A 17,546-nucleotide genomic window follows, 5' to 3' on the forward strand; every position below is an offset into this window, starting at 1 on the left:
ATGGCAGGCATATCGAACATGTCATAAACTATATACGAATATCTGTGGTGACGTTTAAATGTTGAATAAAGTGTGTGCAAGCCGTAGTTTGTAAGTAATTTACGGTTTTTTTCATATTGCTCAGTAATTGTCACCCTGTAAGGGTGCAGTGCGAGTTGTGGAGTTGGTGTGGTGTGTGTTGCAGGAGGTGTGCCTGTGGCGGCAGGCGACGCTGCGGGTGCTGGAGAACTTGCCAGCCGGCGCGCCACTCGGGACGCTGGGACCGCCGTCTCTGTGTGCGCGCTTGGGGACGGGGCGCTGCCACCGAGTGTACGCCGGCCTCAACGGTACGTGTCCTGCAGCTGTAGCAGCATGCAAGCTGCTGCCCCTCTGATAGGGGAAGGCAAAGACGCCGTGTGTACTCAGGTTAGGCGGAGAGAGTAGGAGAGAGGAATGAGAATCAATTGTGTACCACTGGTAGCGCGAAAAATGATCCGATGGATGACAGCGCAGGGAGAAAGTGAAACTGCTGCTGCTGTATAGCGTTTTCTCTAGGCTGGCCTATGCCAATGACGAACTCTGCATTCCTGTGATTTTGAGTGATCACTACCAGCATTCATCGTCACTACATGAGACACTGCGTAGAGACACCGGACTAAATTTCTCTAACGCAATATCTGGTGAACGAGAACTGTGCTCTCATACAGTTCTTACTCTTCACGGTCTAACTCGCGACATGAAGATATTTCCAACGCAGAGGTTCGAATCGTCTGCCTGGCAATCGGACACTGTCACACAAATTGTTTTGGTACCTCCCACCTTCGAGACACGTGTAGGATGTTACAAATCAGTACGGTCGAAATTATACAGGCAGTATAGCGTGCTAACCTATTTTGAGACGAGGAACCAATGCTCAGAAATGAATATTTCAGGCGGCCGAAGTATAGAATGAGCATTGCATGTAAAACAAGTGTTTATACGCGGCCCAGTTACATTATTGTAGCCCCTGCGTGCACTAACCAAGAGTAGAAGGGTATATAAGGCGTGTCTGTGGAATGGGAATAACAGTGCAGTCGTTGTAGTAAGGAGGAAAAAAGGAGCGATCTATCTGATGTCAAAAAGGACATGATCAGTGGCTTCAGTGCAAAGAGTGAAAGCATTTCTGAAACGGCTAAGTTCGCAAACTGTTCATTTACCTCCGCGCTTAAAGTATACAGAACTTGGTCAACTGGCTTTATCCAGAACCTGCATGAAGTCAACTATGGTGCACCACGGGCCATAGATAACAGGGGTACTCGACGGCTGCGGAGATGTGAGCAAATAGACGTGCCACAGTTGACCGTCTGCGCTCCCAAATGAACCAAGGGGCTACCAAAACCGTCTCCTTAACGACCGTTCAGCGAACGTTGCTGCGAATGGGTATCCGTAGCAGGTGCCTGGCTCATGAACCCATGCTGACTGCTGTTCGTCGGCGACGAACCATAAGTGGACAGGTAGCCTTATCAGATGAATCACATTTTATGTTCCTTCGGACACTTATCCATTGGCGTGTACGGCTTGAAACGTCTGAAAGCAAACGCCCAGTAACTATCGTCGGTAGGGTGCAGCCCAGAGGAGAGAGCGTTATTGTCTGGGGTGTGTTTTCGTGGCATTTCCTGGATGACCTCGTCATTATGGAAGGCGCAGTGGGTCAACACAAGTATGTGTCAATTGTTGGAGGCCATGTCCACGCAGTGTACGTGCGTGATTCATAGAGAACCAGGCTGAATTTACCGCTTCCTCTGGTCACCAAACTCCCTGGATTTAAACAAAATCGAGAATCTTCGGGACAAAATCGATCGGGATCTACGCGCTACGTATTCTCAACAGAGAAACCTATTGCAACTGGCCACGGCACTGCAGTCGACATGGCTTCACATCCCTGTAGCTACCCACCAAACCTCACTGACTCTCTTCCCTCACGTCCGCGCTGCAAAAGATGGTTATTCAGGCTCTTGGCAGGTTGTCATATTAATGTGACTGGACAGTGTGTTTCTACCTCGACCTTCACGGTGAACTTGTTTCTGCGGTGTTACATGAAGTCGTTGGTGTGCCAAAAGTCAATATAAACAGAAGAGGAAGTGGATGGTAAAGTCCTAGCTGTCTGTCACATTATACAACAGATAACGTGGATATTTAAGAGAGAGCGGCAACATTTTATGAGCTTTTTGCCACAAAGAAAAGACTAAATATTTGTTTCTGACCGCTAGCTACTAAGCTACTAATCCCAAAGAAATTAATTAAGAACTCTGAGCGCTATGTGTAATATTTACCATTATTTCTGGAAAGCCAGAAGGAAAGAGTTATCAGTAGATACGAGGTTGCGTGACGTGTTCAGACAGCTCAAATGCTTGGCTGCTTGTCAGGGCCACAAATAATATATCAGTTAAGTGTCTTTTCTGGTGATGAATCTTTGTACCGTAAACGTTACAATCCTAGCCAGTTCTTTCAACATGTCATGTTCCAATATATGCTGGAAATGGCAGTATTCCAGTAACGAAAGCCATAATTTGGACTCAGAACAAAATGCTTGGCAGTTAAGAGACTAGACTTATATTTCCAGGTTTTTTTGTATGGTCTATTGGTATGTTACCTAAATACGTCAGGTGAATGGCAGGACAGTTCATAAATAAAACGGTGATTATTTTGTTCCTCTACCGTTGTCCGTTCGGAACTTCACTACAGTTCAGACATTGGCCTAAGTCAATAAATGAGAGAAAATTTTAAATTTTCTGAAAAGGGTGACTGAAGTGTTACAAGACAGCATAAAACTGAACCACACCACATTTGACATATAAAGATGACCAAAACATACGAAGTGTTTTCGATCAACAAAGTTCTCTCTTTTTTTTTTTTTTTTTTTTTTTTTTTAGAGAACAGTATTTATTCCCCTACTTTAACTTCATTCTCTTCAAAATAGTCCGCATTAAATATTACACCCTTTTGCGTTTACTTTACGTCCCCACCAAACTGTTTCATCAGACTGATTTAGTTACTACTTCTACTCTAGACGACTGTTGGACAAGAATAATTCTCTAGAGTGATGCGGGATTCGACTATGGAGAGGAAATTTCTTCATTAATGATCCACGTTGGAGCACTGCACGTGCGTGGCTAAGCAGAGTGAGCGGTAATCGTTCTCCACCCTCTACTACCTACTCGGGTTGGCCTCACTCGCTTTTAAGCGGACGAGCATTCACCGACTGGGACTAACGTCCGTGTGGTTCTTTCCGCGCAGTTAAGGAAACATGGCAGTTAATAACTTCACAACGCAGCGCTCGGTGCACAGGAATCGCTTCGAGCCTGCAGACACTACGACTTCGTGGCTCATACACATCAGCGTTAGTTCGGCGTGGCGATGCAAGCTGCGCAGGCGGCGAGATGGCGATCGACTTCGGCAACATGCACGAAACTGTGCGAAGTTTATTCACCGTCTCTGCACCAAGCCGTAACCGAGTGAACACCACGTGAAATGGCCTGCAGGCTGCTCTACTCCGAAGTAATGCGTACGGTCTCTGCGGTCTGCACACTGCTGTACGTTGAGCATAAACAGCAGCTGCCCTTAGCCTCGGAACACTGTCTGCAGAGAAACCGCAACGTTTGTGGCAGGTGCTACTTCTGTAGGCGTCTTCAGATTCCATAATCCACTTAATACTTGCTGGTGGTCGTGTGTCAGAGTGTTTTCTGTTGATCGATCTCTTACTGGTCTAGTACAATCATTTATTATGTCCTCCGCATTTTGCATTTGTGGTAAAGTCTTATGGAACCAAACTGCTGAGGTCATCGGTCTCTAAGCTTACACACTACTTAATCTAACTTAAACTAACTTACGCTAAGTACAACACACACACCCATGTCCGAGGGAGGACTCGAACCTCCGACGCGGGGAGCCGCGCGGACCCGTACATGGCACTTGAGACCGATGGGCTACCCCGCGCGGCTGTGTCCTCCGCACAAAGCCTCGAAATACTATACGGAACGAACCCACTGAGTCTACGGTATGTTCTGGCCTGGTTCAGCATGTCAAATGCCATCGCTGTCACACTATGTGACGTACTTCATTAACAGACGTCATTATCCTCGCAAAAGATCATACTATCACGACAGAGGTATTACTAGAACGAAAAATGTTCTTATCATAGCACAAAAAAAGGCGAGAATGTCCTGGCTAGAGCTAGGATTATAAAACAAAGGAACTAGGTTTTCGACTCATCTGGCACCTTCAGAGAGATTGGAATTAAAACACTTTGACATATTCGTGATTTTAATTCACCCCCAAACTCTTTTAGCTATTACACGAATGTTGGCGAATATTGTAGATTTTGGGCACAGGATCAGGGGTTTTAAGTTATAAATCCATGAATTGAAAGCTGCAAGTGTGCCAGCACGTTGCAGCTAGGAGAGCTCACTGCGCTGGGGAAGTAGGGGCACTATGTGCTATGTTAGGAGCATTTTTCATTCTGGTTCCCAACTTTTACTCTCCCACAGTTCTAATAATAGTCCACAAGAGCTTGGCAACCGATGCAGATTTTAGTTGACTCGGGCCTCGACCTGATCCGGTATAGCTTTTTCTTTATTATCGCGGCAATGGATAAAGTTTTCACAAAACGACTAGAGTACCATTGATTACATGTATTTGTCTCCCTTCTTACAAAATGAGAATCGATCCGCACAAGTCTGAAACATGGAAGTGACGCACTTAAAAACGCTGACAAAAAACTATTTTCTGCATGTAAAATCCAAGTGGAGCTACACTTTTGAAATCGAGTGTTCAATTTTACCGTAAAATGCTTTTTAATGCATCTGGATTACTTTAAACACTCTCCGTGCATTCAGTTCATGTAAGAATGTGTTTTACGTGGGACATTTAGCTCTACATTAAACCACCGCATCTCGACAATAGATAAGGATTTTTGGATAAAAAAGATGTAGTTTTCACTTTCTCCATTTCTTTACCTTTGTGCAAAGTTTGAACTGATTCGCGCCAGTTTAAAGTATGGAAGTAGTACGCTTCAAAAACCTCCCAGAGAAACACGTTTCTTTTTGAACGTAAATCCAAACGACGCAAGACGGTTAGAATTTATCTTAGACCAAGGTCCGGTACACCGGTAGACCAAATTTGAACCATCGGTGTCGTTTCAATCCAGTGTTATTTAAGGGTGACTGTTCTTGCACGTAAAATCCGACCAAGAGTTAGTTCTTTAGTACGTAAAATCCGAATGGTGCACATACAAACGGTCCCATTTGATGAATATTAATTTCAACCTAATTAAAATATTTTACAAAAGGAATTAATCTTTCGCTCAATTTGCCTGGGCGTCGGCTCGAATGGGTCGCTCAAAACTTGCATATTATACTGTAACATGGTTACAGTGAGACGGATATCCGAAAGGCTACACAAATGGCCGTTGGTCCGGGCCTAAACAAAAGCTTTTCACCCCATGTTCCTAGCTTAAATAGGTACCGAGCACAGACCACCCCCCCCCCCCCCCTACCACCGCCGCGCCCAAGCTGCGACTCTTCGTACGGTCTTTTAATACATATTTGTTACAGCGCTTCAACGCTGCGACGATAGGCATAGTGCTCTGCTTTTCGGTATCTGAAGACAAGCCTACGCCATGCATCTTTGCTATGCAGGTGACAGAGTTTGTGCACTCGGATGAATTTTAGCGATACGTCCAGTGACTGCTCACCTTTCACTTTCCATTTCCTGTTCTCATTTGGGAGCCTAGTGTACAGGAGTTGTTGGCAGCCGTCAGCCACAGGTGTGTGGTGTGCGCAGCCTCTTTGGACGGAGTGTCGGTGACCTCGTGGCCGCCGGCACTGGGCGGCGCGCTGGAGGCGGTTTCGTCGCGGCCGCTGGACCGGGAGGACCCGCAGCTGGAGCAGCCACAGTGGCGGCGGATGGCGGTGGCCGGAGCCGCGCTATCGCTGGAGGTGCTGGACGCCGACGACAACGCACCCGCCACCATCAACGACGGACATCTCTATAGCAGCCGTCCTGGCGGACTCCTGCACAAGGTGAGGGCAAATACTGCCTAATGGCGGGGTCCGTACATATAAATCACGATTCTAACCCTCAGAGTTCCTGATGAGACTTCCAGCCTGTACTGCCGTGGTCGAAGAGACTTTTTAGCTACTGACATTTCGTTCAGAGCTGCGCTAGGCGTCTACGGAGGTTCTCCAGGTGACGATGAGTCTTGCCAAGAGCACCTCCGACGACGTCCAGCACAGCTGTAGACGAAACAGTCCGCAAGACTCAATTATTGCAGTCGGTCGTGAAAGCCTTCATTTTATAGCTCTCAGAATTTGAATAAATTATCTAAGCAGTTGGGCAACCGGAGACAAAACTGCACGTGGTGAATAAAATCTTCTGGCTGTTAAAAGGCTTTTCATTAAAAAGTCGCTAACGGTTTCACATCATCAGAGATGCTTCTTCAGGTGGTAGCTTTTAAAAAAATCATTGCGCGGCAAAGTGGTTGCTTATAGCCAAGACCATACCTAGACATGAACGATGGGACTTGACTGCAAGCATCTTCTTCACCGCGCCATGACTTTTTGAAAAGCTACCACCTGCAGATGAATCTCTACTGATTTACTTACTTTCCGTGTCCGGAACTAGACTTCAAACTTCCAAAAATCAGCAGCCAATATGGCCTTGTCATTTGCCTACCATAAGTCACTCATTGTGCAGGGCTGGTCTAAATATGGACAGATAAGCAGGTGTTGAGGATCCTGGACAGAGGAAACCCCTATTGCTGCAGGTTTGTCTTGCACTTTGGCGCTTCTTCCCTCATACGGTTTAGGGTTCTGCAGACTGTGTATGGTAGGTCTCCACCAGGCGCCAGTTGTTCTTTTACATCTTTATGGGGGTTTCTCAGGTCGATTTCCCACCTTTTCAAACGATTCTCTGCAGCCGACCCTTCCAGGGAACGGGTACGTGAGAGGAAAGTCTTCCTCGAAAAAAGCCGTCTGTCAGCAGGCTGGTGTCCATATAAAAGGTGACGATTGTCCGTATCTTGCTTGGTTTTTCCGGCTTCGGCAGCGATGTCACGTCGTATGTTGGGCGGTGCGATCCCCATGATTAAGTATATCTTGTGCACGGGGGTTGGCCTCAAGCATCCTGTAACAATCCTTGCCATTTCATTCACCGCGACATCAAATTTTCTCGCGTGTGTTGATGCAGATCATACTGGAGCGGCGTATTCCGCGGCTGACACCCTGAGCGCAAGGGCTGAAGTTCTCAGGACTTTTGGGTTTGCACCCCAGAACCCACTGGTTAGTTTCCTGATGATATTGTTTCTAGTTGAGACTTTTTCCCTTGTGGCATTACAATGATGTTTATTCACTCCTGGAAATTGAAATAAGAACACCGTGAATTCATTGTCCCAGGAAGGGGAAACTTTATTGACACTTTCCTGGGGTCAGATACATCACATGATCACACTGACAGAACCACAGGCACATAGACACAGGCAACAGAGCATGCACAATGTCGGCACTAGTACAGTGTATATCCACCTTTCGCAGCAATGCAGGCTGCTATTCTCCCATGGAGACGATCGTAGAGATGCTGGATGTAGTCCTGTGGAACGGCTTGCCATGCCATTTCCACCTGGCGCCTCAGTTGGACCAGCGTTCGTGCTGGACGTGCAGACCGCGTGAGACGACGCTTCATCCAGTCCCAAACATTCTCAATGGGGGACAGATCCGGAGATCTTGCTGGCCAGGGTAGTTGACTTACACCTTCTAGAGCACGTTGGGTGGCACGGGATACATGCGGACGTGCATTGTCCTGTTGGAACAGCAAGTTCCCTTGCCGGTCTAGGAATGGTAGAACGATGGGTTCGATGACGGTTTGGATGTACCCGTGCACTATTCAGTGTCCCCTCGACGATCACCAGAGGTGTACGGCCAGTGTAGGAGATCGCTCCCCACACCATGATGCCGGGTGTTGGCCCTGTGTGCCTCGGTCGTATGCAGTCCTGATTGTGGCGCTCACCTGCACGGCGCCAAACACGCATACGACCATCATTGGCACCAAGGCAGAAGTGACTCTCATCTCTGAAGACGACACGTCTCCATTCGTCCCTCTATTCACGCCTGTCGCGACACCACTGGAGGCGGGCTGCACGATGTTGGGGCGTGAGCGGATGACGGCCTAACGGTGTGCGGGACCGTAGCCCAGCTTCATGGAGACGGTTGCGAATGGTCCTCGCCGATACCCCAGGAGCAACAGTGTCCCTAATTTGCTGGGAAGTGGCGGTGCGGTCCCCTACGGCACTGCGTAGGATCCTACGGTCCTGGCGTGCATCCGTGCGTCGCTGCGGTCCGGTCCCAGGTCGACGGGCACGTGCACCTTCCGCCGACCACTGGCGACAACATCGATGTACTGTGGAGACCTCACGCCCCACGTGTTGAGCAATTCGGCGGTACGTCCATCCGGCCTCCCGCATGCCCACTATACGCCCTCGCTCGAAGTCCGTCAACTGCACATACGGTTCACGTCCACGCTGTCGCGGCATGCTACCAGTGTTAAAGACTGCGATGGAGCTCCGTATGCCACCGCAAACTGGCTGACACTGACGGCGGCGGTGCACGAATGCTGCGCAGCTAGCGCCATTCGACGGCCAACGCCGCGGTTCCTGGTATGTCCGCTGTGCCGTGCGTGTGATCATTGCTTGTACAGCCCTCTCGCAGTGTCCGGAGCAAGTATGGTGGGTCTGACACACCGGTGTCAATGTGTTCTTTTTTCCATTTCCAGGAGTGTAGGTCAGAGTGCGATCCAACGTGACACCAAGATATTTGGGCGGTTTTGCTCGAGACGTTCATCTCTCCATATTACATTTAGCCTAATTCACGATTTGCCTCCCTGTTCTTTAACCTTAGGTGGTTTGCCTCATAATACTGGGATAGAGCTTCCAAGGTATTGGTTAATTTCTCCTCTACATCCATAAAATTGTTACGTTGGGCTGCAACTGCAGTGTCATCGACATACATACATTGGCGCGTGATGTTTGGCACTGGTTGGTCATTTGTATATATATATATATTATACAGAGCTGGGGCGAGTACGCTTTCCTGAGGTAGGCCATTCCTCTAATTTCTTCACCTGCTCTTCTTGTCCTGGAGACAGACGAAAAATCTCTTATTATGAAGGAAAGTACCTATCAGTGATGTTAAATGGTAATCTCTTGTCACATTATATACTTTCCTAAGGAGCCTCCGATGGTTTACAGTATCATATGCAACTGAAAGGTCTATGAATGCCACTCCCGTGATCTCTTTCCTCTCAAACCCATCCTCGATATGTTGAGTCAGGTACAGGACTTGATCGCAGCACGATTTGCCTGGTCGGGAACCTGCCTGCTGTGGGATGATCTGTTGTTCCAAGACGCTTTCCATGCGACTTAGCGTCAGGCGTTCCAAGATCTTAAAACAGTGACATAAAAGAGACACAGATCGGAAGTTTTTTGGACCATCAGAGTCCTTTCCTGGTCTCAGAAGTGCAACCACTCGGGCTTTCCTCCACATCTTTGGAATATGAAGCCTTTCTACACATGCGTTTATCAAATCTAGCAGGACTGTAGGGTATTACTGCAAAAGTTTTTAATTTGCTCGACTCTAAGTTCATCGATACCAGGAGCTCTGTTAATCTTCAAGCTGGAAATGGCTGCGGTAAGTTCTGACATTGTAAATGGTGCCTTGATGTGATGATTTTCCTCTGCCGGATCAAGTGCGAATGAATGGTTCCTGGTACTTTCTGCCGTGGGTTTTGCCATTCATAAGGAGTGCAGTGGCGACGGTCTGCCGTGACGTTAGTAAATTTATCATCTCTACTGATGCGAAACCGGTAGTGATTTTCTAACAAAAGTATTTTAACAGTCATTGCGGAAGATTTTATTCATCGTCTCATAGTTTGGATCACAGCGGAGACAACACGGTAACTGGATTTTTGCATTTTTTTTTACATTCATAGTACACGAAGTTCATAACAGAAATATCAATATTCCAAAGCAGTTAAATGAAACTCCCAAAAATTGTCAAGAAAATCGATTTTGAAGTTAAAGATCCGTTTTTCGAAGTGCAGTGTGGCTATATGGGAGAATGCTCGCTTGTCATGTTGGTGGCTTCGGATCGATTCTTGGCCAACGCAGATTTCTGAGTAGTGGCGTATGCTCCGCAAGTATTTCCTCGAAACGTAAAATATATAAAGATTTTAGAAGAACTGGTAGCGATCGAGACTGGTAATTGCTGGTTGGAAGCTCGTTTCGGATATTTCTTTCACTGCTTTTCCTTCAATTGAAACACCTATGTCATCAAATATATGCTGATCAACACAAGTACAGTTATAATTTTTATGGTCTCATATGTCAGTCGGAAAAAAGGAACTCTTGTAGGATCACTTTGTTGTCGGTATGTCTAAGCTTCTGTCTGTTTGATTTTTCAAAACCCATTTCCTCAGGAACGGATAGACATATCAAGATGACATTTATGTCTTATGTTAAGGTCTATAGTCCCTTAGCTGCAAAAAAGTGAAACACCTAAGTCTATCCAGTCAAAAGATACGATCGTTTATCTAAAATATTTTAGCACTCGCAAACTCACTCATCAGAACCTACAGTGTACTTCCCGTTGACCTTGAATCATAACAGTTGCCAATAGGCAGGGTTTTACACCACAAACAACGGGAAAATCCGAAAACTGTCATTTGTAATTGTATCACACGAAAAATATTTTTGTCATTTGTTATCAAAGAGTCTGTCCGTCGGTCTGTTAAGACACCTTTCTCTCAGGAGCGGGTAAACATATCAAATTGAAATTTATGCTACATGCTGAGGTCTACAGTCCTTCAGTAGTGTAAAAATTTCAGTCTTTAAACGTCAATTCCGTTAAATGATACTGCCATTTATGTGAAATATTTTGATTCTCGTAATACTCACTCATTAAAAGCCGTATCGTACGCAGAAATCCAGGTTTAATTACCAATATAAATTCTTAATTACTAATCTTTTATAAAAGATTGTTAATGAAGGTAACTATGTTCATATATTTTACGCTTCATGAAATTCCTCGTAGAACTTGGATACTTGTTTAAAAATATGTCCTGTTTCCAGAATCGAACCCGGGCCACCTACGCAGCAGGTGGACTTTATACCATGGAGCCACACAGACTCTTCGAAATAGCGATCTTATTTTACGGTATTAAAGACATTCGGAAAAATTCAGTTTCTCGAGAATTTCTGAGAGTTGCATCAAGTTGCTTTGGGAGTGTCGTATTTGAGCTCTGAACTTAGTGTGATAAAAAATAAAAAAAATAAATATAAATCCGATTCCCGTGTAGTGTCCTTGTCAGATTAGCTTAATTACACGCACATCAGCATATTTACAGCTTTCTTTGTACATAGCGGTGGCCAGAATAAATTCACCGAAGCAAGTCGTGGAAGAAGCCTAAATAATAGAATTAGTATGCGGTATCATCTACAGAAAGTCCGCCCCTGGTAGCTGAGTGGTCAGCACGACGGAATGTCGTATCTAACGGCCCGGGTTCGATTCCCGGCTGTGTCGGAGATTTTCTCCGCTCAGGGACTGGGTGTTGTGCTGTCCTCATGATCGCTTCATCCCCATCGACACGCAAGCCGCTAGCGTGGTGTCAACTCGGAAGACTTGCAACAGGCGAACGGCCTAGCCGACGGGGGGCGTTAGCCACACGGCATATTTTATCTAGAGAAAAATGAATAGACGAGAATATGTGGTTTTGTACAACTTGCCCAGTTTAAACAGGTTTTAAAACCTTGTTGTACCTCCTTGTACCATACTTACTTCCTGTGTTGTAATATGTTATATTTAATATACTATGATACAGAAATGTTCACATTATAAACTCCTGTAAATTGAAAAAAGAACACCGTGAATTCATTGTCCCAGGAACGGGAAACTTTATTGACACATTCCTGGGGTCAGATACATCACATGATCACACTGACAGAACCACAGGCACATAGACACAGGCAACAGAGCATGCACAATGTCGGCACTAGTACAGTGTATATCCACCTTTCGCAGCAATGCATTGTCCTGTTGGAACAGCAAGTTCCCTTGCCGGTCTAGGAATGGTAGAACGATGGGTTCGATGACGGTTTGGATGTACCGTGCACTATTCAGTGTCCCCTCGACGATCACCAGAGGTGTACGGCCAGTGTAGGAGATCGCTCCCCACACCATGATGCCGGGTGTTGGCCCTGTGTGCCTCGGTCGTATGCAGTCCTGATTGAGGCGCTCACCTGCACGGCGCCAAACACGCATACGACCATCATTGGCACCAAGGCAGAAGCGACTCTCATCGCTGAAGACGACACGTCTCCATTCGTCCTTCCATTCACGCCTGTCGCGACACCACTGGAGGCGGACTGCACGATGTTGGGGCGTGAGCGGAAGACGGCCTAACGGTGTGCGGGACCGTAGCCCAGCTTCATGGAGACGGTTGCGAATGGTCCTCGCCGATACCCCAGGAGCAACAGTGTCCCTAATTTGCTGGGAAGTGGCGGTGCGGTCCCCTACGGCACTGCGTAGGATCCTACGGTCTTGGCGTGCCTCCGTGCGTCGCTGCGGTCCGGTCCCAGGTCGACGGGCACGTGCACCTTCCGCCGACCACTGGCGACAACATCGATGTACTGTGGAGACCTCACGCCCCACGTGTTGAGCAATTCGGCGGTACGTCCACCCGGCCTCCCGCATGCCCACTATACGCGCTCGCTCAAAGTCCGTCAGTTGCACATACGGTTCACGTCCACGCTGTCGCGGCATGCTACCAGTGTTAAAGACTGCGATGGAGCTTCGTATGCCACGGCAAACTGGCTGACGCTGACGGAGGCGGTGCACAAATGCTGCGCAGCTAGCGCCATTCGACGGCCAACACCGCGGTTCCTGGTGTGTCCGCTGTGCCGCGCGTGTGATCATTGCTTGTACAGCCCTCTCGCAGTGTCCGGAGCAAGTATGGTGGGTCTGACACACCGGTGTCAATGTGTTCTTTTTTCCATTTCCAGTAGTGTAACTTACTTGTGTTGGCGTCACATTTGTTCCTTCTTGCTAAGTACTTTCAGCTGCTGCAGCTGTTTAATTAAAACTGATGTTATTTTTAGAGAGTTTTCTATTTAGAAAGCACAGAAAAGAACTTGTTCTGTACTTGCGCGGATGGACTGTTAGGAGACGGGACAGTGGCAGCGATGAGGATTTCACTGCATACGGCCACTGCGTGGTACAGGAGTTGAAATTCAACTGCGAAGGCTTACTCAAAAGTAGAGATTCTCAGTAACAGACTGCGTGTCTGCAAACGATTTTATTAACATGGTATGCCAGTTTGACCAATAAATCGACAGTCAGTTGCCTCTGAGTGGAATACCGGATAATATAATCAGTGTAGCTCTCAACAACTGTGACAGCTGCTTATAACGCACAAAGCGTAATGCTCAGTGGGCGGCAGCAAAGTAATTCATTTAGGGCGGAGAATGAATATGCGTATCTACACATGTACCAAATTATTTAGCGCGAGCACTGCACCGCAAACAAAAGATGGTAGAGTTCGAGCTGGTAGACTTTAGACTGTGTAATCTGAACTGACACTTCTGTTGCTTTCCCGAACCCAACAGAGTGGTTTGCCATATGACGCCAGAATAGTTTAGTTAGTGTTTTTTTAACGTCCCGTCGACAACGAGGTCATTAGAGACGGAGCGCAAGCTCGGGTTAGGGAAGGATGGGGAAAGAAATCGGCCGTGCCCTTTCAAAGGAACCATCCCGACATTTGCCTGAAACGATTTAGGGAAATCACGGAAAACCTAAATCAGGATGGCTGGAGACGGGATTGAACCATCGTCCTCCCGAATGCGAGTCCAGTGTGCTAACCACTGACGCCAGAATAATGTCCCCTTTAGTTACAAAATTAATCAGCATAAAACGTTCTGTCTCTCGCTTGCCCTCTCTGATACCCAGTTAGAATACCCTACGCCACTGTGACGTTTAAATCTTTCGTCATACTGTCTCTGTATGTCAATGGGATTAACTAAGTGAATGACTGAATTTTAAGTTCGTTGTCGTCAAATATTCAAGTAGGAGACGGCCCCATACGTATCGCATTAACAGTTATTGTTGTGTTAACTTTCTATAACTTTGTGAAATTGCAGCTGATGAAAGGAGTAAGCGTCGTTAACTAAAGCTGGGTATTGCTGAGTAATGAATGTATTTATTCAGCCCTTGATTAATACTGTGTGCATAAAGAGAGAGTGAGCTACTTACATGATGAAGAATGCACTAAATATGGCTCACCACGCTGCTGTTCGAAGTTAAAGCTCGAAAAATCGGCTGTGGATACTTTCAAAGTCCACAAACCCGTGCTGAAATTTCACGTCTCTGAACGCGACGCTGCAGTTCTGAGTTGAAATCCACGAACCTAATCACAAGTTTCTTATTTCTAATGCTGCTTTGCTGTCAGAGGTAAACTCCAAAAGTGCAAATGTTGGAAACTTTTCTGAGTTCCCGAACTCTTACAGAAATTCTACGGTTCCTTAGAGTTGTCACCCGAAAATTTTTAAACACTGTTTGTTGCATCTGACACGCCGCTCATCGTCTTGCATTCGACCTCTCAAAGCGAAGTGCTCGCAGCCCAAACGGCCGTTGCCGTCATATAGGCTCCATTTGTCGCTGCAAAATCCACAAAATTACACGCACTGTACATGTTACCATAAAAACTACACATTTAAAAGCTCTACATGATTCGCCCTTGCACGGTGATTCGGCTATTGAAAACAGCAGTTTAATTGTCTTTGTATAAGACAGTATAGCGTAATGTCTATCATTAAAAACACGTTCTCTGGTTTTAAGTCGCGTCAAGTGGTATACTGTGCAAGAGATTTCGGCAGAGATGTCCTCTGCCATTGTCAAGTCATCCACTTGACGTGGCTTAACACCAGAGAATGCTTTACTAATGGATATCCCAGCGAAAACATGCATTCGTACATGTCTATCGTTGATTGCATACGATCTTATACGAACAAAATGACATGAATGTTACTTAAAATCCGTCTTGATTCCAATTTTTTTTATTCAAATGACCGGTTTCGGTTCATTCAGAACCATCTTCAGATCTGTAAAAATAATTATGCTAATTTACTATTTCACGGAAGCAAAACTTTTTCATTCTGTCTAATCAACATCAAATGTACCAGAACGTACCTGGTATTTCAGTTGCAGGAGTAACCCGTCCAAATCCAGCATCTTTCACATGCTACGCCACATAAAATTGAATGGCAGAGTGCACGTCATTTATATTTATTATAACCACGGAAGCAGACCGTAGAGGAAAACAAGTTCACGCCAGCACCATAGATATATAAACCGCCCTATGTTTTTTAGATCGTATAAAAATGATAATTTTACTGTTTTTTAATTCTGATAAGTACAGATTTTAACCTTGACATCTACATATTTTAATTAAGTATTTTTAATATAAAAAAGATCTACTGAATATAGTATGTGCAAATGGAATGTAACAAATGTACCAGACGCCACCTGTCGGTAATAGTGTTATAATTAATATAAATGACGTGCACTCTGCCAACCAATTTTATGTGACGCAGCATGTGAAAGATGCTGGATTTGGACGGGTTACTCCTGTAACTGAAATATCAGGTACGTTCTGGTACATTTGATGTTGATTAGATAGGATGAAAAAGATTTGCTTCCGTGAAATAGTAAATTAGTATCATTATTTTTACAGATCTGAAGATGGTTCTGAATGAATCGAAACCGGTCATATGAATAAAAAAATTTGCAATCAAGACGGATTTTAAGTAACATTATAAAATCAGTGATTGCTGTTATCCCATAAGACATTATGTCTGTTTTTGCAAAATTACATGAAATTTATCGCTAAAGTATTATCCATGAATTTGGGCTGGAATTCCTGCTTTTCCGTGGTAACATTTTTTTTCTTGCAATGTCTTTGGTTTTGGAGTTATTTGCATCTTATTCGGCGAAATAGTCAACATTATCATCGTTTAAATCTACTGAGAATTAAATGTCTACAGATGACAATAGTCTGTTATGTAGTACTGTCTTTAAGTTTCTTGTTTTGAAATTTATTTTGCTACTTGAGGGTAAAGTGAAATTTGGACAATTAGTAGCAGAAATGAAAGGTTCATTCAAATCCCTTGACGTCTTTAAAAAAAGTCTTCTTGAAAAGTATCAGAGGTTATGCGGGTTACATAATGTTGCGGAGGTACGTTGAAGTTGTGGAGATCTAGATACACTTGTGAAATACTGGCTAATGACGGCCAGCATGATTTGCGCGCTTTTATTATTATGGAGGTGAATTTTATCTTTGATTGATGCATCATGGCTACAATTTTAACGTACCTCCACAATATTGTTTAACCAGTATAACCACTGATTCTTTTGAAGAAGGCTTTTTTTAAAGACGTCGAAACCTAGGTCAAGGACATGAATAAACCTTTCATTTTTGCAACTGATTGACTATATTTCACTTCACCTTCACAAAGATTCTACTCAACGGCTGCTGCATGCAGCCATTTTCAAGGTTTTAAAATTTGTTTTGCGCCAGAATTACTTTTTTAACGCTCTGAATCAACATTCCAGTTCATAACTCAAATTTTATTGCTTTAATAAAAAGTCTGAAACTATTTTTCAGCGGTGTTCTTCAAACACTATCTGTTGACGTTTTATCTTGAAGAGCTCGTTAGGCGTTTCCTATTAACGTTTGAAATTGGGATCTACATTCATGTGTGAGTGGATGTTTAGACGGCTTCCTAGGAAGTACGTCTGTCATTGTCCGTTCTGTATATTGATATGGCTGTTACTTTAGCGGCGGCCGTGTATAATTTGCGGGCTCTGAATTTCGATGATGGGGGCACCGTCACATCACGTGCGGATTAGCAGCAGACACTCGGCCGAGGGACACCCTTCAAACTGCTTGATGCCCTTTTGTCACTCGGCTGACTTCGTGTTCCCCGCATCTTCCGACAACATCAGAGTTTTATGTGTCATCTGCTTGTCAGAAAATCAACTCCACGCACTACTTCCTCGTGAGCTACTCTTGCCTGTGTCTGGACTCGCACCACGCTGCGCTAGCTATTAAACCAGTGCATGTCTACCTGCGCCTGTCTGTCAATTCTCACTACGAACCTGTTACATAACCGACCGTTTTCGGAATTAACGTACAAAGCTTGCAAAATATTGTTTAGATTAGATTACATTAGTTATTCATTCCATAGACCCACAAAAGGGAAGATCCTCCTGGGTGTGGAACATGTCAGATAACCACATTAAAAAAAATGTAATTAGAAAAACTTGAGTTTCATTAATTTTAATGATTCTCAGTCGATAAACAGTAAAATCATGTACATGAATTAAAATTAAATTTCTAATTTTTACAGATTTAATACTTACAACTGCTTTCATTAAATCCATCATTCACGCAGTAGCTAGCCACTTGCCTATTACAACAAAGTATTGTCA

At 45.1% G+C, this 17,546-nt stretch overlaps 1 protein-coding gene across 1 annotated transcript in view; it reads left to right on the plus strand.

Annotated features, from left to right (window-relative positions):
- LOC126328891 (uncharacterized) overlaps window positions 1-17,546 on the plus strand; it is a 389,478-nt gene that overhangs the window by 212,649 nt on the left and 159,283 nt on the right. The window contains exons 4-5 of the mRNA XM_049996076.1: window positions 185-326; window positions 5,800-6,038. Of these exons, the coding sequence (XP_049852033.1) occupies window positions 185-326; window positions 5,800-6,038 (381 nt within the window). The remainder of the gene's footprint in view (window positions 1-184; window positions 327-5,799; window positions 6,039-17,546) is intronic.

This window comes from Schistocerca gregaria, chromosome 2 (assembly GCF_023897955.1).
Source record: "Schistocerca gregaria isolate iqSchGreg1 chromosome 2, iqSchGreg1.2, whole genome shotgun sequence".
NCBI lineage: Eukaryota > Metazoa > Arthropoda > Insecta > Orthoptera > Acrididae > Schistocerca > Schistocerca gregaria.